This window comes from Cottoperca gobio, chromosome 22, assembly GCF_900634415.1.
Source record: "Cottoperca gobio chromosome 22, fCotGob3.1, whole genome shotgun sequence".
Lineage (NCBI taxonomy): Eukaryota > Metazoa > Chordata > Actinopteri > Perciformes > Bovichtidae > Cottoperca > Cottoperca gobio.
In genome coordinates, this window is record NC_041376.1 from 17309144 (window position 1) to 17336601 (window position 27458).

General features: G+C 43.2%; 1 protein-coding gene across 5 annotated transcripts in view; it reads right to left on the reverse strand.

Moving 5' to 3' along the window:
* ralgapa1 (Ral GTPase activating protein catalytic subunit alpha 1) overlaps nt 1–27458 on the reverse strand; it is an 81885-nt gene that overhangs the window by 44557 nt on the left and 9870 nt on the right. For 3 of the 5 annotated variants that reach the window (XM_029460397.1, XM_029460396.1, XM_029460398.1), the window contains exons 12-39: nt 27058–27117; nt 26751–26899; nt 26492–26615; nt 26168–26314; nt 25293–25383; nt 24657–24821; nt 23322–23474; nt 20132–21985; nt 16641–16765; nt 16272–16494; nt 15563–15724; nt 14798–14962; nt 14515–14708; nt 14314–14412; nt 13989–14144; nt 13624–13752; nt 13325–13450; nt 12024–12082; nt 10764–10872; nt 9290–9400; nt 7442–7510; nt 7192–7329; nt 6154–6337; nt 4885–5003; nt 4234–4353; nt 2614–3274; nt 2232–2347; nt 1565–1689 (exon numbers count right to left, since the gene is read on the reverse strand). In XM_029460397.1, the coding sequence (XP_029316257.1) occupies nt 1565–1689; nt 2232–2347; nt 2614–3274; nt 4234–4353; nt 4885–5003; nt 6154–6337; nt 7192–7329; nt 7442–7510; nt 9290–9400; nt 10764–10872; nt 12024–12082; nt 13325–13450; nt 13624–13752; nt 13989–14144; nt 14314–14412; nt 14515–14708; nt 14798–14962; nt 15563–15724; nt 16272–16494; nt 16641–16765; nt 20132–21985; nt 23322–23474; nt 24657–24821; nt 25293–25383; nt 26168–26314; nt 26492–26615; nt 26751–26899; nt 27058–27117 (5933 nt within the window). The remainder of the gene's footprint in view (nt 1–1564; nt 1690–2231; nt 2348–2613; nt 3275–4233; nt 4354–4884; nt 5004–6153; nt 6338–7191; nt 7330–7441; nt 7511–9289; nt 9401–10763; nt 10873–12023; nt 12083–13324; nt 13451–13623; nt 13753–13988; nt 14145–14313; nt 14413–14514; nt 14709–14797; nt 14963–15562; nt 15725–16271; nt 16495–16640; nt 16766–20131; nt 21986–23321; nt 23475–24656; nt 24822–25292; nt 25384–26167; nt 26315–26491; nt 26616–26750; nt 26900–27057; nt 27118–27458) is intronic. The other 2 variants (XM_029460399.1, XM_029460400.1) reach the window with 2 other exon arrangements.

Genomic DNA, 27458 nt, shown 5'->3' on the forward strand with positions numbered 1-27458 from the left:
CAGTTGGGCAGCAAGTGTAAAAGTTTTTTGTTTTTTTTCATTATGCTTAAGATCAAGAAAGGGGGAGAGAGGGGATGACATGCAGCAAAGGGCCGCAGGTCGGTTTCAAACCTCAGTCCTCTGCAGCAAGGACTCAGGGCCCCCCCTCTACCGGATGGGAGCCCATCTTGCCTCTATGTGCAAAGCTTGGCAAAAACTTCTGCGAGACCAAAACAGTGCATGTCTAATATACTGATAAACTTCTTAAAAATAAGGCCAGCTCAGTTTGGGGCATTCAAAGGGCATGAAATACACAGGCCTTTTTAAAATGAAAAAAATAAAAGCTTTCATCAACAGTGTTACGTGCCAGGCAGGTTGTGTGTTGGTCTTGCTGTGTTTTTTCTCTCCTCCCCCTCTTCTCTCACCTGTCAGCTAATTAGGTGGCGATTACTTGATTGGCTGGCCTATCAGGAGGAAGGGCCCTCAATAAAGGAGGACCCGGAAGAGCTGGGATGGTCTCTCTTCAGCCTGTGTCGTGGTCTACTGCTGACATCCTTGACCAAGCAAATTCTATACAGTTCTATGTTTGTAGTAATGTGTGCGTGTGTGTGTCGTGTGAGGTTGTGGATTTAGGTAAGTTGGGGTACCCTGTACATTTTCATCCACGTAGAGACTTCTTTGTTAGAAACAGTTTAGTAGGTTGTTGCCACCTCTGTATGTGTTTTACACCACTTGTTATTAGATCACTTAGTAAAGGCTTTTGTTTGTGTTATGTTTGCAAGGACAGCAGTAGCCAGGCCTTGTTTTGTTATATTCATTTATTTTGTTTGGCTCAACCATTTGGTCCCTTCCTCACCCCTACTTTTGAGAGTTCATTGGAACCAGTTTATTTGTGCAATAAACAATTATACACGTTCACTCCTACTCTGACTCGCTCAATCATTGGTTGTTGTGTTATTGTCCCCCTCTTCCCCTAGCTACATCTTGGGGACGTAACAAACGTGTTGTTACTTAGTGTCATATTTCCTACAGGGCTGTACCGAATAGTACAAAGCTTTATTAATGAAGTTGACATTCCAATGCTGCGCAGCTTCTTCCCCCCCATTGTTGGACTATCATTATCCAGTTTCCCACAAACTAAATAAAATGTGCGGCGAATGCTTCTGTTCAGTTGCATTTTACAACACAGTGTGAAATGTGGTGGGGTGATGGCCACAGGTTGATGGCCACAGGGTGGTGGTCTTGTGGTACGCCTTCCAAACAAAACACTAGAAGGTCGGGAGTTCAATACCAGGCTGCACCATTGTACCCCTGAGCAAGGTACTTAACCCTGAGTTGCTCCAGGGAGACTGTCCCTGTACTTAGTTCACTGTGAGTCGCTCTGGATAAGAGCGTCTGATAAATGACCTGTAATGTAATGAAACTTAAAGGGCTTATAAATACAAAGTCGAGAGAAAGATGCCAAAAAAACAAACATGACTGTTTGTGTTATATATATTATTATTGTTATTAAGACATTAATGCACCTTCAAACCAACTTAAACACAATGAATTCTAGTATATGCATGTCTGTGTGTGGCCTCACCTCTTCTCCCAGGAGTTGAGTCCCAGGATGTTGATCAGCAGTCTGCAGTAGTAGAAGGCCGACTGTGGCGTCTCAGTCTCCGGCTCAGTCTGCTGCACTGCCCTCATGTTCAGCTCCTCACCTCTCTGAAACATTCAACAGTTTCAAGCAAAAACGTTTCTGCTTTTTTTGTGATGTCAGTTACATTAAATTCGGGCAGATTATTTTCTATATTATTAAATTTATTGTTTGGTTTATGAAAAAACAAAATGTCCATCCCAGTTTCTTAAAGGGGAAGTCTTTAAATGCCTTGTTTCCTCAGTCCAAAACCTAAAGATATTCATGTTAATATATGAAACAGAAAAGCTCCATATTCGAGAAGCTGAAAATGACTTAAATGATTAGTCGATTATCAAATTATGATCAGAACAATGAAACTGACAACAGGAAGTGATCATTTTCAAAATATCACAACAACGAGACCTTTGTCTGGATAATAGCTTGTGATTCATCTTTTACTTCCTGAAACCTAATATTAGTGCAAAGCAGTATTAGTTAAACTATACTATGGCAAGTGCTGCACTTGTGAGCCAAACAGTATTTGAGTATCGACGTCATCAGGACATGCTAAGGATTCAAAAAATAAGGCAATACTTATTTTATTCATACGACTATGGACACAACGTACATTTAGGACAAACTCTCTTTCAGCTGCGCTCTGCTTCAGGATGGCGTTGATCACATCGTTCTCCTGCTTCTCTGAAACACACGCTGGAGGAGGGGCAGGGATGTTGAGCGGCATGCCTGAGGGGACCAATCAGGAGACAAAGTCAGCTGTGAGGTGTGGCTCTCTTTCAGGCTTCAGGACTTTTTTCAAATGACATACTGTGTATTCTGTGTGCACAGGACCGTGACACTCTTACAGTGACGGTTTTGTTCAAACCTATAATGTTTTAATTTACACATAAAAACTCACTCATGTATGTTTGTACAGTATGTGCTTAATGTTCTATAAACTGTACTTACGGTGGAATAACCGTGTGTGTGTGTGTGTGTGTGTGTGTGTATACCTGCTCTCTGTAGACACTCGGGACTCGAGTACCCCAGGTACTGCAGCATTTCATCCAGTGAATCGTCTCCCTCCCTCAGCGAGTCCCACGCTGGCACTGCCTCCCGACACACACGTTTAGCCAACGGCGGAGCGAGAAGCTGTTCCAAGCCCGACTCCCCTCGATCCCCCTCCCCATACATGCTATTCTCTATCCCCTCCTCCTCCTCCTCCTCCTCCTCCTGCTGCTGCTGCTGCTGCTCCTCCTCCTCCTCCTCCTCCTCTTCTCCTCCCATCCCCTCCTCGGTGACTATCCTCTCCTCTTCTTCCTCCTCCCCCTCTCCCTGAAACTCCTGTCTTTCACCCTCCGTCCCTCTCCCCCCCCTCTCTGCCTCGCTCTCCTGCAGCCCCTCCTCTTCGCTCTCTTCTCTCTTCACTCCCATCTTTTTAGGTGGACCTCCTGGTGGAGTGCGTAAATGAAGATTAGCACTGTGAGGTGATTGTGTGTGTGACATAAATGTGTGTGACGGGCTGCTTGGGGAGCAAGGTGGAGGACCGTAGAGAACGGCAGAGTCCCAGGAGTGTTTTCCGGCTACATCTCGGATGATGACACGAACACAAGCGGGAGCAGAGGACAAACCAGCCGTCATCCCGCCTCCTGGTACACCAGACTCTGAGCGGATCTGGGAAATAGAGGATGACGGGGACAATGTTTACTAAATGTACCAAATATTAAAGAAATCCTTATTTCACACAATCCACATCTCAACTGCCTCAAAGCAAAACCTTCTAAAAACCTGCTTTCTTTTAGCTACAGCTTCTCCGAGAACTTAGATTAGAAAAACAATAAGTGATAGTCAAATTCAACTTTATCAGCATAATTTAGCATTAAAATGAATATATTCTAACTCAAGTTACAGAAAGCAAAGCATCACAAGCTGTCTGTTTGTTATTAAACTGAGTTCTACTGAATGATAACATTGCATGTTAACATGCTTACAGTTATTAACATGTCATGTTAGTAGTAAGTAAGCTTTATTTTTATAGCACCTTTAAAACCAGAGTTACAGGTGCACATAAAATACAATACCATGAAATACAACAGGAATGTAAAACCATTGGTTATAACATAAGTTATAAAAATGCCTACAAAGGGCTCTTTAGAATAAGGAGATAAAAGATAAGATATGTATAACGGAGCCAAACTTACTTTAAGTACGGCATTTTCTAACAGAATTCTAAAATGAACGAGAGGCCAAAGTAATTCATGCAGAACTGGTGCTGAGTGTTCATGTTCTGTGTCTCGTGTTCGTCAGAAGCTTACGTTACATTTTGAACCAGTTGTAGACGTGCAGTTGCTGCGTCATTTAGGAAAGTAAGTAATGAAGCTTAAAGTACAGCTATGTCATTCTAATGTCATGTTAACTTACATTTCTATCCATAAAGCTGCTAAAACATTATAATACATTAACTACCATGGTGTATATATTGACAAACTAGTTCCCTTTAGGTTTGAGACCAGTTGGTCATCATCAGTCAGTTATAAACTGGTCTAACACTATGTAGTGTGCCACGGGTTTTACTTTAGAAACAAACAAAGTATTGGATTTTGTAAAAGCAACTTTCTTTCAACTGAGGTTACCTGATACACGGAGAGCAGTGTGGAGTCGTTCAGAACCAGAAACTGGAGGTTTGGTGAATGGAAAAGCTCCGGTCCAAGATCTGCACTCTCACAGAACGGGTTGTCTTGGTTTTCACACACCTACAAAGAAAGGGCCATAGTGTTGCTGGAGCAAAGATTCTAAGATCTAAATAAAAGTATTGAAACGGTTTAAGATGTGTATTCCCCATTAGGACGAACGAGTTATCATCACCACATGGAGTGCTGCAGGAATGAGCTCAAAGTCAACGGTTTCTTTAAATGTGTTTTTGGTTAGAGGCCTGAATCAAGGTCTGTGGTTAACACGAGCTTAAGTGATTGTAATGTTTTCTTCTACGTCAGAAAATCCGTCAGTAAATTACCCCACCTGTGACAATCAAAGTTTTTACGCGTCTTAAAAAAGTGGCTAAATGAAACCCAAAGGTCGTCGGGAACATTTAATGTGATTCTCCGAACACAGGGAAACTCATCTACTGAGTGGTGGTGACTTTGAATTTGTGCGACCATATAAGTGCTGTTCCCATTGGCTTTTTGTCGAGGGAACCAGGGTGAGGCCCACAAAAGTCTTCCCTGCAGCACTCTGTACAGTACATCATACTGGCATTATCACGACCAAACACACAGTAACAGTACCTGACTGGACAGAGTAGCAGGCCCTCCAGACATTGGATAATGTCCTAGATGGTTGACAAAGTGTGTGATAACTGTTCTGGCTGCGATGGAAATCAGACCCTGCTGAATACGGCTACGAACTGCAGTGAGAGAAGGAAACACACACAGAGGACATTTAGTTCAGAACATTTAGGATTCCAGATGTTAAAAGATGTTATTGTTTAGTGTGCTAAAAGGTGTAACAGTTAAGGCCTTTACACACCGGGCAGGGCGAATAAATGACAAGAAAATGCATAATGCTCATCTGCTCATCTGCCTTGTAAAAAGCCTTCTTCTGTGTGGAAGTATTCATGACAAAAACAATGGTTTGAAAAAATTTATCGACTTGGGTGCGTAAAGGCCTTTACTCTGACTTCATATCAAGATTCCAAGTTACAACAAAAGTTCAGGAATTACAGAGAAAACTAAGAAGAGGTCCAAACAAACACACATTGAGCTTGTACATAGTTTGCCCCATGCTGAGCAGAAGCCAATGCCATCACACACTGTGCTGCCAGCAGATCCTGGCTAATCAACATCGTTACACACACACTGTGACACACTCACACACAGTTATTGACTGGGCTGTGTGTAGAGTACAGATATGTATTGACCAGACATTCTCAACAACTCCCTGAACATCAGGAGAGCTCAGGATGAAGAACAGAAAGAAAAGAAAAAAGGAAATGTGAAAGGATAAATGAACAAAGAAGAAATATACAAATATAACAGAAATTAAAAGAATATTAGCAGAGAATAATGTCAAAAGAATAACAGAAGAAAGGAAATGAAGCGGTGAAGACAAATAAAGAGAGTAAAGAAGAGAGGAGAAGCATGGTCCATCATGGTGCACCGGTTATTAGACAAGACACTGTGTCCTGGGGGCCCACAGCAGGGGACAATACACACTCTCACACGGAGGCAGACAGGCGCGCGCACACACACACACACACACACACACACACACACACACACACACACACACACACACACACACACACACACACACACACACACACACACACACTGGATGGATCTGGGTCATCGTGTGTCAGTGCATCACTTTACATGCAAAGAAGAATTAGAGGCTGGATATAAAAATGTACTGCGTGCGGGCTTGTACGTCAGTAATATTTCTGACCATGTGCATAGCAAAATACATATTCACATCAATCTCTGGAATATCAGTAAAGATACCAGAGGACGTTATGTGAACGTTATGTAGTGAGCACCCGGTGTCCGATGAAATACCTTCAGTGACCGGCTGTAGTTTGCTGGAGCGCTCAGAGTCCGGGCTGTGCAGTGGTTCTGGTTCTCGGAGGCTCTCTAACGGCAGGAACGGGTCGTAGTCTGGACTCAACAGGTCGGACAGGTGCAGTGGGTAATACTTGGGACTGTTGAAAGACTGGGCTCCATACACACAGCCGTGTAATACCTGGACAATTTAAACAGAAAAGACCAATGTTCAGTTTTACGGGCGCAGCTTCAGGTACCAGTTAGCTCGAATACAGGCAGAGCTTACACCAGCGCTCTTATCCAGGGGGAGGGGAACGGCCCCGACTCCCCGCCGGATCAACAAACTTTCTATTGCTGCCGCTACTTTAGTTAGACCCAGAGCTCCACCAGTCGCTGTGAATCCCGGTGCTTTTTTTCTTCTTCAAATAACTGATGACTGTAAATGCTGCCACCTATTTCCTTGGAGCAGGTATTACACGTTGCTAGAGAGAGTTCACCCCAAAATCAAAAATAAACCTCTTCCCTGTAGTGCTATTTATCTAGATTGTTTTGGTGCGAGTTACAGAGTGTCGGACATATCGGCTCATGACAGCACGACATGTAAATATTAACGTGTCCTCCTGAGCTGTAGCGTTAGCTAGCTCGGTGGTGCTAGGTGAGCTAGCATCTGTTAGCTTACTTCTGTGTGGGGCTACCGTTGGCGGGTGTAGTTCGATAAAAATAAAGAAGTTCCTCCAGGAAAGTGTTCACAATGAGGTCTGTGGATTATCTTGAGTAACATTGCTGTTGAGTTTTTCAGACATATTCTTTAGCCGTTTTGAGCACCACAAGCCGAGTGCCATCTCGTTCCATTATAATGTAGACGAGGCAGACATCTAGATTTATACATAGCACTACAGGTAAGACGACAAATGTGTTTGTCATAATTTAGATTTTCATATATGATTTTTCCCAAAAGTGTTTTGCGATGACCAGCCACTGCTGAATGAACATTGTTCATGTCAACGAAAGTGATAGTGTTAGTGTGTCATGGTGAAACAAACACACACATACCTTATAAATACAGCTGAGCAGAGTCTTGGTCGGCTGGTCTTTCTCCGGAGGGCTTTGTGTTTGAACGGGTTGAAGAAGAGTCTTTGGAGGCAGAGCCATCACCCAGTCCAACAGACACAACAGGAGGGACACTACCAGCTGCCCACACACACACACACACACACACAACACACACACACAGTTATTTTCTAAGCAAAATTAGTAACATAGTGAGAAAATGTGAAAAACCATGTGTGTGTGTATATGTTACCCTTTTATCCAGTTCATGAGGAGAAGACTCGGTAGTAGGCAGCAAGTGTGTGATGGTGGCGATCAAAATCTAAAACAAATAAAATCAGACAACACTAATTCAAAACTAGAGATATTAAAAGAAAATCAAAGAAGAAAATATGACATTACAAATGAAACAAGACTTATGAACCCCTCGGTAGAGCGGTAAGAATGAGAGCATCTGAGAAAGTCTCTTCTTTGAGATTTCTAAATGGACATTTAAAAGTGATATGGTGTATTTAAATGAACTCCTTAGCTTTACACCAGGGGTGTCCAAACCGTTTTCACTGAGGGCCACATACAGAAAAATATACGAAGGGCTGGGCCACTCATACTTGTGAGGGGGGGGTGAGATGGTTATATCTCAAGCTTGTTAAGCAAATAAGTTATTGGGCTTGTTAACACATCAACTAACGTTAGTCAGAAAATGTTATCAACTTTAATTAACTGAATTTATTGAAAGATGTATCTTATTATCATGAATACTGTGTAATATATGTTTTAACTCTCCTATAATGGGAACAGCGTTGCACTCAGTGGGAGCAGTGATGCTGTGGACTGAAGGATGCTGCAGGTCAGGAGTAAGTTTGGTGTTTGAGATACGAAGGACATCACAGAGATGCTGTCGCTCATTGTGGTTCTCAATCTGCTTTTGTTCAGAGTTCACAGAACATGTTTGCTCACATATGTTGAGCCGAACAGACTCATCATTATTTGTGCATGGCGTCTCATCAGAGGAAACCTTTCCAAGCTCCGGTAGAAGTCGGGGAGGGAGAGAAGCTGATGTTGAATCTTCGGGAATTATCGTATATAATTATTATATATAAGTTCTAGTTGCAGACTCTCTTAAACTCATTCTGCATTCATCAGGAAGGGAGTTGAGAACAGTTCGATTTCTTTCTCAATGATAGAAACATCTTGGAAGTGCTGACTGAATTCTGTCATGAGACGTGACATGAGATGAGAGACATGATCACAGACACATATTTCCCCTTGTTATCAGAAAGCTTGGCCTTTGGAAAAGCACATTTGATTTCGGACACCGTGGGGAAGTGCGCAACATTGAAGTTGTGTAGTTGTGTCTCAAAGAGACGGAGCTTCACACAGAATGCTTTCATGTACGCAGTAGGCTCTTGTTCAGTGTTGAGATGACCAGTAAGATCAACTAACCAGGTCTGCCAAACATGGAGGCTCACTCAGCTCATGAAGAGGTCGGTCCTTCCCTTTAAAAACAGATTGATTTCTGATCTCAGGGAATAAAACCGCTGCAGCACGGAGCCGCGACTCAGCCAGTCCACATCAGAATGGTGGAGTGCGTCCCCGTATTCAGCATCGACATCAGACAGGAAAGCTTGACATTCTTTGTGGTAAAGTCCTCGTGCTCGAACTATGTTGTGCCCTTTAGACTCCTAAGATCAAGCAGCTCTTCCGTAATGCTAAAGATATCGTCAACTCCCCGCAAAAACAATGAACAGCTGTGCGATGTCTGTCACATCTCTGCTCTCATCACATGCAATCTAATAAAGATCTAAAGCACAAGCTTTATCTGACACGTGATGTTTTAAGTTAGCTGACAAGTCAAAACTGTGTTTCTGTGTTAGAACTAAGAAGTACAAAACATTCAAGCGCAAGTTTCTGTCTGGGCCATATTCCATTATACTTTTAGCTGCGGGCCAATTAAAAATGGGCCGCGGGCCAACCATAGTTTGGACACCCCTGCTTTACACTCTAAACTTTAATCCACCAGGAATCAGAAAACAAGTGTTTATAAATATTAATAATAATTCATATAAATATTCCAGTAATTGTTCAGTAACTTATGTCTCACCTCTACGATCTTCTTTGGAGTGTCAGGTGGGAATTTCTGAAGATGATCCACATGACTGATCAGGAGGTGAAGGATGTCCGACGCCACCAGTGCTACATTCTTATTGGAGTACTGGATACACAACACAATGTTTCTGTTAATTCCCAGGTTCTGTTTATGTAAGATTTATGTAAAAATTATCTGACAGTATGAGGCACATTTGAACTCAATTCACCGGATCCTGATACTATGAGCTTCTTGGGTTGTCATTCACATGTCTCATATAAAGCCATTACAATAATACACATCTGCTTCTAATCTGTGTCCACAAATAAGATTTGTCATCATATTCTGAAAGTTTTCTTGTAATTGTTGTTTTATATTAAAAGGTGCATATCATTTTTTAATGCTTCTAGATAATGTGAGGGGTAGTGGGATGAGGAGGACAACAGGAAGAAGTGGCTCTGCATGGAAATATGACAATCCCTAATGCTGTGTGTGTGTGTGTGTGTGTGTGTGTGTGTGTGTGTGTGTGTGTGTGTGTATATGTGTGTGTATATGTGTGTGTGTGTGTGTCTGTCACTGGCCCATGTCTGAGGCTACTGGCTGGTGGTATGAAGGCAAGAGATGCAAGTGGACAAGATGTGTGCACAGCTTGCAGCATTCCCCCTGGATTAGTCTCCTATCTGAAGGAGGACCAAACATATTGACTGTCCAGGGTTTGCTCCCAGAAGTGAATGCAAGTGTGTGTGTGTGTGTGTGTGTGTCTGTTGCTGTAATGTCTTAGCAGGCCATTGGCTGCCGATACACAAGCTAGGGATTCCAAGGTGGAAAAGGTATGTGTGTGTGTGTGTGTGTGTGTGTGTGTGTGTGTGTGTGTGTGTGTGTGTGTGTGTGTCCATCTAGAGTCACTTGGCTATAGATGAGACAGTAAATGTTGGACAGTATTATTCTGATCCACAGGCCTCCCAGTCTCGTGGACTGAAACAGACAATACCCACTGAGGCAATTTCACCGAAACTAACAATCAACTCCAACAATGTTTTTCCATCACACGTTGGCTCCTACAGCCCGCCATGTCAGGGTAACCACACAACACATAACAATTCAGTTCTCATTGTGTGATATCAAACTCAATATAACTATGAAAAAAAGAAGACTGTGAATTCCATTTTTTTTTTTAACTGTTGAAAATTCCCAAACTCCGGCAGCATATTGCAGACCGAAGAGGAACAGGTGTTGTTGTGTAGATCAGTGTTACGTCAATCAGCAGCCTGTTTGATGCAGATTCATTGCTGTGGTCTGTTCACACTGGATCCCAGTCAGAGACAGAGGGAGCACCGCGGTCAGCAGGGACAATGCTTGAGAACAGGCAAAGGCCAAAGGCTGCATGAGATAATCTTATTTAGCTGGGTTGATATAGATTTATATTTCAATCACTAATCTAATAATCAGACTGCTTTTTAATTAAAAGCAGCACAGAGCTGAGACTGACCTTCAGAGTGACACAGATGACATTGAGAGCATCTTTAATCTGTGGATGTTCAGTCCCATGAGCCAACTCCTCGCACAGCCAGATACCCAGACTGCACAGAGCCACACACCTAACAGAACAAATACAGGAGGAGCACAGGCACAGGTATTTATAAATACACCAACTAACAGAAAATAAAACCATATTAGCAAACAGTGAACAGTCGTCCAGATGTCCTGCTGCAGGTAATTAACTGTTAGCTTACACAGGTTAACAATTAACTAATCAATTCATTCTTTGAGGTAATGTGTTGCAGCTGTTGTCAAGGACTACGGGTGGGCGATACATCGAATATACTCGATGTATTGTGGCGTGTTCTACGTGGGACGTAGTAAATGAATAACACAAACATAGAGTACAAATTGTACTTTAATTATTTTAAGACGCAAAGCATGAGTCACACTTTGGCGCTTAGCTTGCTTTCTCATATGGCTGTTTCCTACTCACACAATCCGAAAAGGAAGCGGCCAAAGGTGTGTGTGACATATGGGGCATGTTGGAAACGTAATGGAGGATGCCAACCTCCACTTCGATAAAAGATGGTCATATGTTGTTTTGCAGTACGTGTATATACTGGGTATTACGGTAAGAGCGTGTAAGAACTGACTTCAAAATAAAATGAATGCGATAGGCAATTTCACATTCATTTAATAGGTCAGTCAATAATAAATAAATAAAACTAAATGAATAAATATTAAATCATATATAAAATGAATGATAATCAAAATATGAAAGATTGCCTGCAAACTTCATTTCAGATGATTTTTCAGTTAAAATTGTGCTAATTATTAGTCAAACTTAATAATTAAGAATACATTTACAAAGTAAGTACAACACTTCAGAGTATCATTGAGTAACTTCCTCTTTTCACAAACTAATTACTTCAAGATGATAGCAGACATTCTGATGTGGAATTTCAAAATAAAAGCCCTCTAAAATGTCAGTGGTGTGTTAGTAGAATGATCACGTTGGTATGATCACATGCATCAAAGGGTTAAATCAAACAGTTTGATTCAACCCTTATTATTTTAGAGAATATATAAAAATATCGAGATGCATATATCGTATATCGTGGCAGAGCCTAAATATATCAAGATATCATTTATCGGACAGCCCTAACATTAAAACAGCCGGACTAAATATTAGAAACGCCTCTTAATATGATGTTATCCATTGCAACACACAACTACAAACTTTGATCTCAAAAATATGTTAACTTACCTCGCAGGAGCCGAGGGTTCGTCCCGGGCAGAAGTCAGGATGGTTTTGATAATGTGCTCCTAAAAAACAAAAGCACACACACACACACACACACACACACACACACGATGAGAAAAGTGATTCCTAGGATTACATGATTTATCCACACCTTCACTGGTCCCGTCCCTCCGGTCGTTGTTAATGACCGCTTAGCGATTCAAAACAAGTTTGTGCCTTGTACGGAACCAGTGAGCGGGTCTGAAATGCTGCCACGCATGGCATTAACCGTTTACACATCAGCAACAACAACAACAACAATAATAACAACATTACACCCATAGCTCTGGACTGTTACAAGAATGACTAATAAGACATTTACCTAATAGTTTGGTTTTATGACGCCCCCATGGACAGCAGACAAGTGTGTTACAAGGTTTGGACTTGTTTGGACCGACCTGGATTACACACAATCTGATAGTTTGCTTTAAATGTGTGACCCAATGTGTGGATGTCAGTTTTAAAGTATACGGACATGTTTTGATTCTGTAAAAGTCTGTGTCAGAGATTATACAATCTAACTCTTCTCAACATCCAGAACAATAAGAGGAACATTAACGTGATGAGCATGTCATCCGTCTACTTGCCTACTTTCTATTGGTCTAAAAACCTTTTTGATTACACTTTGTATGATGCCGATGTCTATAATGAATTATAAATATACTCATAATGAGTCATAACATATTATAAAGCATTTTATAATAACTTAATAATAATACTTCATAATTGCTGGTTCATAGTGTATTAAATTCCCATTGTTGTAATCTCTGCATTTCCTTCTTATTTTTATTGTTATTATAAATATAAAGCATATACTATATCAAATATAATCATATATCACAATATAAAATTAATTTTAAGCAAAAATATATTTGACAACATTGTGTTTTATTTTCCTAAAGCAAACAATGAGCACTTAATTTATAATCACACTATAATGCAACATACCAGTGATTAAAATGCAACATAAAAAGATTATATTATTATATATTGATATATTATAATACGCTATGATCCTTGCAAAACAAATTAAGTATTATGATACTTGACCTTATATGTCATTATAAAATGCTTTATAATGTGTTATGATTATTGTTATAAAGCATTATGAATATTTAAGAGTACTTATAACTATAAGTATAATGTGCTATAAGATGATTATAATACATTATAAGTATGTTTATAATGTATTATAGACCTGGGCCTCAGAGAAAGTGTTTCCAGGCAGGATGACTCCTCAAACTACTATTATTGCTTCCATCTACCTTCACGTCAGGGAACTTGGTAAGCACCACATCTGCTGTAGTGGGGTGGAGGGCTGGAAGCTCCTCATAGAAGTTTGGGAAACACACCAGAGATCCCAGCAGGATCTGGGCCTCCACTCTTGGAGCCTGGACAGGAGGAGGGAGAGAGAGAGAGAGGAAAAGAAAAGTAGAGAGAAGGACAGAGAAAATACAAATTAATCGAAAAAGAAAAACACATCAAAGTAGCTGCTTGTACTGTACAGGCGTGTCACAATGATTACAAACAACAATGTGCACGAGTGTGTTTCTTTGTCTCTTACATTGAGTGATGAGCAGGCGGTGACTCTAGACGCTGCAATGATGAAGTCCAGGATCAGCATGGTGGCTCCAGGGAGGCCGATACTGAAGAACCTGGGACTGCAGTGTTTTATGATGGTGTTCACAATGTCCTGTAGAAAACACAAAGTTTTATTTTAAAATCACACTCCCACAGCAGTCGCAAAAAGCCCGTATTGCATCCTTTAATCTGAAGCAACACACACACACACACACACACACACACACACACACACACACACACACACACACACACACACACACACACACACACACACACACACACACACACACACACACACACACACACACACACACACACACACACACACACACACACACACACAACCTGGTCTTGGTGCAGCAGTCCTTGGTGCATGATGTTGTAGAAGTGTGTGAGAAAGTCTAAGTTTGGGGAAACATCTTGCCGTCTCTTCATGATCCTGCAGATCAGCTTGTAGGCATGAAGCTTCCCCTGCTTGTAACGCTCCGTCAGCATGGTGGCCTGGAGGAAAACATATAAATATATAAAGAAATAAACATACATATGCAAGTTAAGGAGTTACCTGGCTTGTTTGTGGAGGTATACATGTATCTGTGTGTGAGGATGTTTTTTATTTAGCATGTGTAACTACATTTTTAGAAGTCCTATAGTGTTCCCTCAGTCAGCCTACCTTAAAGAGCCAGGGGGTGAGGATTCTCAGGGGTGGGATCAGAACAGGGGGCGGGGGAGACGACTGGTTGTCCAGAGAAATGCCCAAATTATCTCTTATCTGAAAAGAAAAGTGCAATTTGTTACAGAGAAACCCACAACGTTAATAGAAAGTGTCATCTCATAGTTAGTAATGTAGTAATGGTGCGTGTTCGTTACACACCTTGGCCAGGTTTTGCCACAGTTCACACAGATAGTCGAAGACCTGAGCGTGGATCTCAGGGTCTTTGATGGTATTGACATCCCCCAGGATACCCAGCATCCTCCTCCACATTACCGTGGCAACATCTGCGTGCCATCCAGTTAGAGAGCCCCCCGCCATGACACTGCAGTCCTCGCTGGGGAACTCACTGGTTTCTATAATCAATCAATCAATCAATCAATCAGTAACTCTTGCTAAGTAGAAGGTAGAAGGAACCATGTTTGAGGGTGTGCATGAGTCTTACCCAGGTCATCTGGAGTCTGCAGGACAGAGTTGTGGAGCTTCTGGTCCAGCTGTGTGTGTGAGTGGGAGTGTGTGTGATCAGCGTGCTCTGATGTCAGTGTGGCAGGGGAGGGCGTCTGGGAGCGAGAGCCCCCGAGGGAATGCATGGGAGACGCACTCTCAGAACCTGGACAAAGACAATACAGTACACACAAGAAAGAAGACAAATAGACTCGACTGCAATGTTGCTTTCACCAAGGTCCAGGAGCCACAATGCTTTGCTACATTCAGAAGTTATCCGCCACAACGTAAAGCTGCTTGTTGAAGTAACATTATGTAGTTCTGTCAGATTTATATACAACAAATGGTATTTCTTTAAGATGGAATGTGAGAACGTCACACCTATAAGGAGGCTGGTGAAGAAGAAAAGTAACTAGAGAAAGCTTTTTCTGAGTTAATGCTGGATGTTGTAAAGCTGACGCTGCACTGCATTACTGGCTTTAACAGTTCATTAATACCAACATTGTACGAAAGATGTGGAATATTTTAAGGTTTATTGAACAGCTGAAGCTGCGATGAATTGCTGGCTTAAATGTGCAACAATAAGGTGAACTTTTAATGGAATTTGAAAGTTGTATTCAAACCCGTAATGTAGGAAATATGTGGAACATTTTAAAGTGTCAATGTAGTTTCATAGGCCGCTTACAGAACTGTCTAAAATATTGGATCTTTAGATCTGCTGAGATAATACAGTTGCTATAGAGATCTTAATGCTCACAGTGCATACCAGTAACAGTGACAGTGTGGCTGAGGCTGCTGGTCTCCGAGTCGATGTGAAGCGTTGTCAAACTGGCTACTTCATCACAGACCCCGCCCCCTCCCAGGCTGTCCTGGTCCAAAGAGCTTCCTCGACCTCCTCCCCCACAGGCTTCTGAACCGAAAGTAAAATCTACAAAACAAAACGTTGACCATTATACATTTTCCGGGGCTTATATAACTACAAGGTTTTAAAATCAAAGCAAATCATGGATATCAATTTATATCCTACAACAGCAACTAACGGGGATCATTTCTTTTCATAGTGGCGATACATGACGGAGGCTACAATGTGCCCTGCAGCAGACTAGTTAAGGCTTGTATTTAGCCTTTTGCTACTGAAGCAGCTGTTGAGCACGGCAGTCAACGACGGTATAAAACAGTCAATAAAGTAGGTTTTTCAAAAATTGTGAATGACCGCAACCATTAGAGGTCATTGAGCATACAGTCATAAACAAACAAAAAGAACTGACACACACACACACACACACACACACACACACACACACACACACACACACACACACACACACACACACACACACACACACACACACACACACACACACACACACACACACACACACACACACACACACACACACACACACACACACACACACACACACACAGGTAGAGATAAAAAAAACTGGTGATTTGTTCCTTACTCTCAAACTTACTGGTGGAGTACTGAAAGGCATTAAAGGAGTCTGACTGGCTGTCTGAGCTGACGACATCAGAGCCGCTGGCACTTGCAGGTGACGTCCATTCAGAGGGAACCCCCGGATCATCAACGGGACGGTGATCGTCTGAGGGTCGTGATCCGAGACTCTGACCTGCCTCCAGAGGCTCCGGGAGGTCCCTGGGAACCTCCAGGCTTCCCGGGCTGCTGCCACGACGACCCTTTGTGACAAGAAGAAAGCAGAGTTTCAAATGTAATTTCAGTGGCGGCAGTAATTTAATCAGAGGCCTGTGTTCAGCCGGGATTGGCCGCTTTTTCTGACATTTTTCTTTAAATCAGTGTCTGTGTGCATGTCTGTTGTACTCACCGCTGTTCCTTTAGCCCTCAGTCTCTCCTGGATAAACTCATCCATGAGGTCAGAGAAGTTTGGGTTGGTGCTTCCCACATCACTGGAGACCGGACGAGCCTTATGGACCACCTCCTCTTTGTTGGCTAGAGGCAGATATATGATGATAGTCAAAGACGTGGGGAGTACCCAAATACACACACGCACTGATTATGGAAAAAAGGGATGAAGATTCACAGGAAGACACACAGACACACACACACAATGATACACAGTGGCAGATCCATACGTCCACAAGTGGCTAAAGACACAAAACTGAGCAATATCTTTGAGCAGTTATATTATAAAGTCTGACTTTCTGTTTAAAACCATTAACATAGATTATTTGTACTAGTCTATTTGTTATGTGGTGACATTTTTAATCTAGCCCGTTTCACTTTCCAAGACATAAGAAGTCTGAGACTGTTGACAACTCCTGTAGCACCATTAGCAGCCTTGGAGTATCTAAGTTAGTGCTGCAAATACTTATATTCATATCCATACAACAAACTGGAGCTTCTCTGTGAATGCAAAGAGTCGTCTTGATGTGTATGTACTGTAGGCCCTGAAGTTAGCAAAAGACTGATTGCTAAACAAAAAGCCACAACACAGCAGGCAAACCCACCAGACAAGCAATGCAGGAGTTAATTCACACCATGCACAAGAGACTGTCACCTTGTTAGGGCCGAACAGGCAGCATATCAGAGGCCTACATTAGTGCAGTTATGTTTCTATGAGTTATGTTGCTGTTAGCTTGGTAGCAATGGCAGTGTGAGTGTGTGAACTCTGAGAGCAGAGAGCATCCATCAATCCCAAATTGGATGAGAGTAAATGCGCTGCCTACAGTATTAACTGACTGATATTTAATCCCTCAACCTGTGGCTGATGGAGCTGACAGAGTCTGGTCTCATCCAGACCCAACGCCTCGCTTTGATCAATAACGCTTAGAGGTATTGAACACAGACTGAACTTCTTTACTTTACTGCCACCTAGCTGATGACATTTTTTTCCTTCAATACTTAAGACCAGAAACCTCCAGTACAGCACGGCCACTTGCCGCAAAACAAGACGGGCTGTGTTCAAACATCAATGCCCTGCAAAGTGTGTTTTGCATCACACAGGGCAGGACATCGTCTGTGCTCAGACGTGCAAAAAAGCAAAGCTTTCCACAGAGGTCAGTGCCAAAGTTTCAGCTGCGTATTAGAATAATCAGTTTCTCACTGCGGTGATCACACAGAAGCACCTGAAGTTAGCAGCAAAGCAATTTACAAACTTAAATAACTTTCTAGCCTGGAAGGAAAATAAGCGTCTACAGGTAGACTATTCGAGCGTTATGGTTATTTGCCATGACATCACCAACAGCAGGAATGAGACTTGTATACGGTACAATATGTTGGCCTGAAAAATAGGATCCCAATCACTTTCATAATGACATAATGTCTCAATAAAAGGCCCAATAAAGAAATACTCACATGCCTGCATATACACTGTTCTTCACACTGGGACTACAGCATGGAAGGGCAGAGGATATGGTTCAAGTATAAAGTAGTACTGGAGAAATGCTACGCTTGGACATTAACTGACACTAATACATTTAAAATGCTCTCCAACATGGCTTTATGGACTTGATAACTGGCTCTGCACATCTGTGCACTGAATAATGTGCATGTCCCGTATATGCTCAGCCTATCAGATATGCCTATTTGTGTGTGAGTTACACTGTGCTCCTATGGAGGTATGCATTTCACGATGGCTCCTCAAAGAGCTCCAATGAGTACATGGCTTTCTTTCAGAGGGGCACGCCTTTGTTTCCTGAAGAAGAATCTTACATTAGTTTTGTCCTTTTAAGAAAAGGTGCATTGTAATTTATTTTTTTAAATGTTCAACTGTTATAATAGAATGTCTACACTGTGTCGTGACTCGGAGATCATAAAGCAGCTGAGTCGACGCTGAAAACCTGTGTTGGCCTACTTTCTTTTCTCCACGCGTAAAGTTGATCAGGAATCAATGAGAGAATCGGGCGATAAGCAGAATCGATAATGGCCTTAGTATCAGTACAATCTTATCAATTCCCATCCCTACCCATGTGGTTTTGTAAGAGCATAGACGCGCACATTTTTAGTGCTATGATCTGTGAAGCTGTGTGGTTAAGCTGATAAAGCCCTGAAAGAGGACTCCACCTGTGTTCATAGAACAAGGATTAGGCATAACCATCAGCAATCATGGAGTTTAAGTAGTTCAACACACAGCCAGACAGACGAGCAGACAGTCACGGCACATAAGATCTGCTTCTAGTCTGCATGCAGTACCAGATGATTGACTTAATGTATTATCGTTTGTGGCAAATTCCACACATCTGGCACAAAAGCAGACAAACTTAAACTTGTATATAAACTGTTTGTAGGTACCGTTTAGCACAAGTTTGCAACACATCTGAATAAGATAAGAAAGGGAATAAATGTGTCTGCGTAACAGTAATTCCACATCAAGAAAGATTCAGGTGTCGAACCGCTGCGCTCCTATCAAACATCTGCTCCCCAATACAAAACAATTCAAACACAGTTCTGCTGCCCCTTGAATGAACAGAAACAGCCGTACAAAAAATGTGTACTGCTGATTCGATTCTGAAGTTATCGTGTTTGATATTTTCCTGAGGCAGTGTACAAGGCAAATAACCATTCGAGATTGTTGCCTTTTCTTATCCATTTAAATTCTTTGAGTATTGTGTCTATTATCAATATTCTCACATACGGTCTTATGCTGCATTCTAGTGGTCTGAGAATGAACTACAGCAATGTCGACACTACACATAAACTAGTTTGCCCTTCTAAAATAATCAAAGATTGATTTACCTTACCAACTTTCATATCTACACATGTAGCAAAGCTCTGATGTAAAATGCCACAAAACATTTGCGGGCTTTCTGTAACGTATTACAAGTCAAGTCTGTTTTAGTTTTATCTGTGCTTTCATTTTTTCTAAAGGCAGTTGTGTTTTTCCTCCTTCCTGAAGAGGGGGCCGGAGTCCGGGGTGGAGGAGAAGGAGGCGCGAGAAGGCCGCATGCAACATCGAGGACAGGGAGGAGGAGGAGGTGGAGAAGAGGGAAGGAGGAGAAGAGGTTAAAAATCCCAAAGCCCTTAGAAGAAAGAGGACAGGAGGAGGAGGGAGGGGGCTTTCCGAGGTAAAGGAACAGGTGGGAGGGTATGGGAGGAGGGGGGTCCTTGACAGTAGGCAGGCTGGAGGAGGGGCTACGTTCAAGAGGAAACACATCAACAGGGGGTTTGAATTTCAGTCCAGCAGCAAGATGATGAGTGTCAGCCCAAAAAATATCATTCCATCATAACAAACCAGTTAAAAACAGCCAAAAAGGAAAAGGAGTTGTTGGTGTTTGTGTGTTGATGAGTATTTCTTTCCAAAGTTGTTGTTTTATCTGCTGTGTCCTTTGTGAGCGCTTAGATCGTGGCGATCCTCACCTGGCGTTGTCGTCTTTCGGCCAAAGTAGCCCAGGACGTGGGAGTAGAGATCTCTGAGCGACGCGTCACCCATGGCGGTGCGGCCTTGCCGCTGTGGCGAGGAGCCTTGGGACGACCCCTGACCTCGGGGCCGCGGCTTCGAAGACAGAGCGTGAACAACAGTCTTATAGACCCCACCGAGAAGAGCACCCTGGTGGTGTCGTGAGGCGGTGCTGCCGGGCTCCTGGGACCGTGAGCGAGAGGCTCGAGAGCGCAATGCGGAGCGCCCCAGGCGGCCACGCACACCTGACGATACGCCGGAGAACCCTGAGCTGCTTGATAACGCTTCGGAGTGAGTCTCGGGGCCCGGGTTGGATCCCGAGCAGGATCCCGGATGTTGCTTGTCCTTGTCCCCTCCAGTCCAGTTCTCCAGGCCTCCAGCAGTTGCTGCGTTCCCTGCCCCGCTGTTATCCGTAACAGTCCCACAGGTTGATTTCTCATGTGCCCCTGCTCTGAGGCTTATCCCAGCCACAGAGCCAAACTTACCTGCAACTCCTGCTCCCTGTTTCACCCCTGAGCCTGCACCAGCTCCGGACCCGGGCCTCTCCCCAGCTGAGTGGCTGTGTGTGTGGAAGTGACTGAGGCGGCGCAGCCTGGCTTTCCAGTGGGCCTCTTTGCTCTCGAGGGGGTTGTGGAACTGCACTGACTCAGTGGAGGGCCGGAAACTGACATGAACACCCCCGGAATGCCTCTTGGCGCCACTCCGGAACATTTTAGCTTTAGTTGGGTCTGGCGTTTGGGGAGTTTGATTTGATTCAGTGCTAGATTCTAAAGTGTTAGTGTCTTGTCTAATTAAAATAGACCTCTCATTTGCTGCTGCTTCTTTATCACCCTGTTTTTCTTCTCCTGTTTCCCTCCACCCATCACATTTCCCCTCCCATCCTTCTGCCTTCCCTGTATTTCCCCCTCCCTTTTTCTCCCCAGCTCGTCTTTCTAAGCTAGCACTCCCCCTTGCGTTGGGTGACGGCCACTGACACTGCAACTCCAGGCACTCGTAGATGCTTCGCTGCTCTGCTTCATTCTCCTCTGTTGAATCCACACTGCTATGTCTCACTGATTTAATGACCTGTCTGTCCTCCCTCACCACCTGTCTCGCCTCTAACGCCTGTCCTGTGTATTCCATTTGTGTTCTAGCAACCCCCGTTTGCACAGGTAAAGTTACAACACTGTTTTCTAGTACATGACCAGGACTATCTCTCTCTGCTGCCTCCTCTTTTTTCTCCCCTCCTTTGTTAGTGAGGTATTCCCTAATAGAGGAGAATAAATTATCCCCCTCTACCCCAGCCCCCATTTCCCCTTCCTCTACATTGATTTCCTTTTCAGATGAAATGGCAAAAGCAGAATCCCAGTCGCTTACCCAATCCGAACTAGAACCTTGGTTTCCAGAGCCAGTCTGGTGCCACAACTGGTCATAAACACTAGCATCATCTTGTCCCTCTGAGGACAACGAAACAACGACATTGGAGAAGGTTAAAGGGGTGGAAGAAGGGGAGGTGAGGGGGTGTGCGAGTGGACGAGCTGCGTGGCTCTTGGCTGCGTGTAAAGAACAAGTTGTGGAGTGGTGGTGGGGGGGGTTGGGGATCGAAGTGGGATCCCTCTGGGGGTCGTCACCTTTGACCCGCTCAGCGATGAAAGGCTCCATGATGTCAGAGGCACTGCTGCTCCTCGGGAGGGAGGAAAGGGCGGGGACATCCAGGTCACACGCCACTCCCTGGAAGACCTCAGAGCAGGAGGTGGGCGGGGCCTCTTCGCTCTGGGAAGAGTGGCGCATCCGAGAGGAACGGGACATCAGTGTGATTGGCGGGTCTTCGAGGTCTGGTGATTGGGGGGAGATGAAGGAAGGGGAGTGAGGTTAGTGCAGGGGTATGTGGAAGTAGATACATGTAAACACACAAATACAGACACACACTTCGAAATTAACAAAGACCCAAAAAGAAACCTAAAAAACAACAACGCATAGAGACAAAAACATTATTAAGTATTCTTCCAGGGGTGAGGTCATTCTAACAGCAACTGACTTGTGGTTACATAATGACCAACATTAATCCTTTGAAAATGCAGATTATGCGAGGCAGGCAAAGTCATGCACTCCTTGTTGATAGGGTAGGTCTCACTTTAAAAAATAAATATTATTTTCTTTTTTTAAATTATTATTATATTTATTTTTAATTCTATGAAAGGCAAATATATTTTCCTCTTCTGTAGTGGCATTTATTTTCACTTTGATTGGATGTCAAAATGGCAACTTTTAGAGCGCTGTAATCATCTATAAAGAGACCACAAGAAAACACACACCCAAAGTAAACAATAAAGAAAACAACAGTAAGGAAAATAACTCTAGCAGAGGATATGATAAAGCAAAATCATCACCCGTGCTTAGAGAAAAGAAGGGGAGGAGTTGAATTAAAAGCCATCCCAGGAACACATGGCATCAAATTAAACATCCCATGACATTGGAGATAGGGAGGTCAACGAGAAGAGCGTATAACTGCATGTAATAGGCAGAAAATAGTGCACGCAGCAGGAGTTTAATGACAGAGGGCCATGCATGTGTGCACGCAGGTAAGTAAAAGATGCAGGGAACAAGCAAGCAGAGAGGGAAACTGGTAGTTCAAGTTTCATGCAGACATGTAAACAGAAACAGAGACACATAAGATGTCTCCAAATACCTGTTAAAAAATGACAACAAACAGTTAGTGGAATATTTTTGAACAAACACCAACTGACAGATGTCAGTCTTTGGCATCGGTTTGGCAATATTTAATTCTCTCACAAGCATCACCAAATGTTAAAAACAATAACCATAATAACTTTGGGAGACTGTGGACGAGATAAGTAATAAACACTATTGAGACAACAGGCCATGATAACAACTTGTGATAATCCATTAGTCACATGCAAAATTCCAAGCAACGCAGAGATTATTGCACAGCTTTAGGAGAATGATCCATCTTTGATGTTCAAAATCACACTGATCATCCCAGTTACGGGTGTTAAAGGGAAGGGCTGTAGGATTCATAGACCACATGCAAAGTGTTGCTTCAGTAATGACAAATAGAGACGAGAAGACTGGCATAAAGTTTCTGACAGACGCAGAGACAAAGTTTCCAGGCAGGCAGGCAGGCAGACAGGTAGTGCAAAGAGTGTGTACCTGCCAGCTGGTCGGCAAGGGGGGGTAGTAAAGGAGGGTGGTGGTGGTGGTGGAGGAGGACAGGAAGAGGCGGAGCCAGAGCAGGAGCACTTTTAGCACTGCGGATAAAGGCTGAGGACAGCAGAGAGTCACCCGTAGAGCAGCTACGCAGGGCTGAAGAGGTGGGAAGAACAGACAGAAGAAGAGACAGAATAAGGGGAGGGGGAGGTGGAGGGGGGTTAAACAGAACAGGGAAGAAAAGAGGAAAAGAAGGAAATTAAAGGAAGCAAGAGGGGGAAGAGGGGAATGTTTATGGACAAGTAAGGTGAAGTACGTACATGTATGTGCGAGGATGGAAAAGTAAAAACATGTCAAAAGAAAGACCAGAAAAAAAGGGATTAAGAATAGTTATTTATGAGACAAAGCGAAGACAGACGACAGGACAGCGTTGTAAAGGGGGGGTAAAGGGAGGACGTGGAGGGAAGAGACAGGGAAGGTGAAGGAGGAGTGAGACAGGGTTAGCTCTGGAGGAAAGACAGTGAGAGTCTGGGGGCAGATATCTTAAGACCACGACAGACAGGAGCACTAGATCTGTCAGATCCAGTGTTTACTTACAGTTAATTATGAAACTGAAAAGATGCGCCAAACAAACTGCAGACCTGTTAGACTGTTAGACATTGTATATGCATCTTACAGAGAAGCTGCCGATCTCACCAATGGTCTATTTATTGAGGGGTATTAAATATATTATGTGGACGTGTTTAGACTTTCTATGTCCTACAGACACCCTGCCAACAGGTTGCCACTATGGTATCCACTAACCTCAGTATCATCACTGAGAAGTGGAACAGAATCTCCTATGTTGAAACAAATACCATACTGTAATTGATAAAATGGAAAAAATCTAGTGGCTGCAGAAATGTGAACAAAGTACATTTAGTTGTGTGTATTGTAGCTTCAAAGATCCTCGTTGATATGAGCTGCATGAGTTGTCGTCATCTTGCTCTGAGCTCGTACTGGTATTTCCGTACACTGTGGTGTTATGATCATTTCTTTCACACCAATGGCCACAGTTGAAGGCTTCTCATAAACAAGACTCTACCGATAGGGGGAATGAGAGTCAGCACACACCACAACTTCCTGTCAGCAGGAGGGTCAAAGAAGTGGAGGCGTCAAGTCAAATAAAAGTGACTTGAGAAGAAAGAGAAGTCATCTTAAATACGCTGTGGAAAAGCAAGGCACTATTTTTTCCCCAATAGCGTTCCTCTCCAACCATCACATGCACAGAACAGTGCCTGGTAGTTTGTGCTTTTAACTCCTGCACACAGGAGGCCGGTCGTGTAAGAGGATACTGACCTACAGTCTTCTGGCGGACAATACTCCTGGCCTTCTCGATGCCTGGTGAGCCCGCGGTGGTGGCGCTGCGCTGCCTCATGGCTACCGCCTGGACTGGTTGGTCTCTGCTCCAGCCTTTAGAGAAGGAACGATCCACGATCTGCCGCTGGCCCTCCGAACCGATACCTGGTGCAGAGGGATGGAGAGGGACGACAATTCTCAATGCACATTTAATGGTAATTATTTCAGGACAACTGCTACCTCTATCTGCCACCACTGCACTGATATTATGTGTAAAGAAAGGTTCTAGTGTACAAGTGTGATGCACATTTCTATTTTCTTTCATATTTTTAAATATGCCAGTACTTCTTAGGTTTCTTTCATTTTGGCTGCATTTCACATGTCTGAATGCGTGCACATCATAGTCATTTCTTTTCTTGTGATAACTTTTCTTGAGGTGAAAGCCAAAGTAAGAATTAGTAGCAAGTGTAGGCTGGAGTGTCTTCACCGCATCTTTGACTATCAGCCCATTATTTATGAAACTAATGAATTATCTTTAATAGTTGCAGCTGGCTGGGGATCACATGATGTCTTCGAGTTCCACTGGTAGGAAGCTCTGCATGTTTTTATATAAAAGTGTCTTTGTGACCGACAAACCTTTTCCTTTATGTTTCTTCTGTTTTTGTTCACTCAGTTTGTCCAGAGGCAGCTCATTCAGATCAACAGTGTACAGGTTCCTGGCCAACACCTGAGACACACACACACACACACACACACACACCACACACACCAGACACACACACACACGCGAGAGACACCCACACACACACACACACACACACACACACACACACAAGACAGACACACACAGAGACAGACACACACAGAGACATAGAGACAAACACACACACACACACACAGAGACAGACACACAGACAGAGACACAGACACACCAGAGACATAGAGACACAGAGACAAACACACAGACACACACAGAGACAGACACACACAGAGACAGACACACACAGAGACAGACACACACAGAGACACAGACACACACAGAGACATAGAGACAAACACACAGACACACACACAGACATAAGAGACAAACCACACACACAGAGACAGACACACACAGAGACACAGACACACACAGACATAGAGACAAACACACACACACAGAGACAGACACACACAGAGACACAGACAGAGACATAGAGACAAACACACAGACACACACACAGACATAGAGACAAACACACACACACACACAGAGATAGAGACAAACACACACACACACAGACATAGAGACAAACACACACACACAGAGATAGACACACACAGAGACATAGAGACACAGACACACACAGAGGTTTCCATACTGATTAAGGTGGCAGCAACACAACTGTTCTGATTTAAATGAGTGCTGAAGGCAAAAAGCAGATTTAAACACATTAAATGCATTTGACTAATTCATATCCACAGTGTGGATTTATAGTTTGGAGGATAATGATTAAAAGGACTTCCAGTACCTTGGTGAGGGTCTCCATGGTGAGTGACCACTCAGTGACCAGTTCATCCCAGCAGGTGAGAGAGGAGAGGACGGAGAGGAGGTCGTCCCACAGTTCTCTGCTGATGTACACGTTTAAGTTCCCCTTAATCCAGGCCACTATCAGCGTCTGTGCAGAAAGAGGGGAATGAAGTGACAGACGGCTACATTTGAAAAGGTTGCAATCATCTCTCTACTCATTGAAACTAGTCAGCTGGGTCATACCTAGGCACAATGAAACTTATTTTACTTCACAGACAAGTAGAAAAAAGATATCTGTCCAGTAGATATAGTGTTACTAATGTACCTGAAAGATTGGTCCAGCCAGTCTGCCCGACAGTGTGTTGGTCTTCTTGCCATGGGGCATAATGGATGGAGGCCTTTTCATCACCGACTCAGTCACCCTCAGCAGAATCAGTAAAGCCTGCTCCCTACAAACAAATACATTAAAAAGCAGACAGATGTTTAAACACTTAATTCTACAAAAATGTATTTAGATGGCGCTTCATAGCGTTTCCCAGTCCACAGTAACATGTGCAATTTATTGTGTGTCTGCTGTCTGTTACCATGTTTTCTGGTCCATGGTCTCATGCATGACAAGGCTGCGGTAGATGTTCAAGACGCGCTTGCACATGTCGACGTGCTCCTCCAAAAGGATCTTGATGTCGTTGGCTGGCTCCATCAGGAAAACGTTGGAGGAGTGGGTGATGAATACCTGAAAGGGAGACAAGAAGTCGGGATGGAAAATGGATCCACAAACTATTCCTTCTGGACACTGCAACAATGAGACTTTTGAATGTGTGTGTGTGTGTGTGTGTGTGTGTGTGTGTGTGTGTGTGTGTGTGTGTGTGTGTGTGTGTGTGTGAAAAAAACCTGTAGTGTCGTCTGAACTCCAGCATGAACGCTGTACTCCAGCAATTCATTGTCAACCGACTTGTACATTCCCCGAGGAAGAGAGAAAACACACACACATTGAAGTTAAGTAAAATTACCTGAACATATAAAAAAGGCAAATTCCACATATTCTGGCTGAAACAAATAGAGTATTTTCAGTTTCTTAGTAATATTAATTTTTGAGGGCAAATGTGATATTTGAAATGGGTACAGCGCAGCCCGTTTATAATATGTATCAACAACCTTTTTTTTCCTGTCACCTTCCACCTTTTCTTCCTCTCTGTCACTCACTCACTCACACTCATTATATTATTACAATCATGGAGATACAACTCCGAACAGCAACAATCTTGTAAGTACAATAGCTTCAAATAGGTACA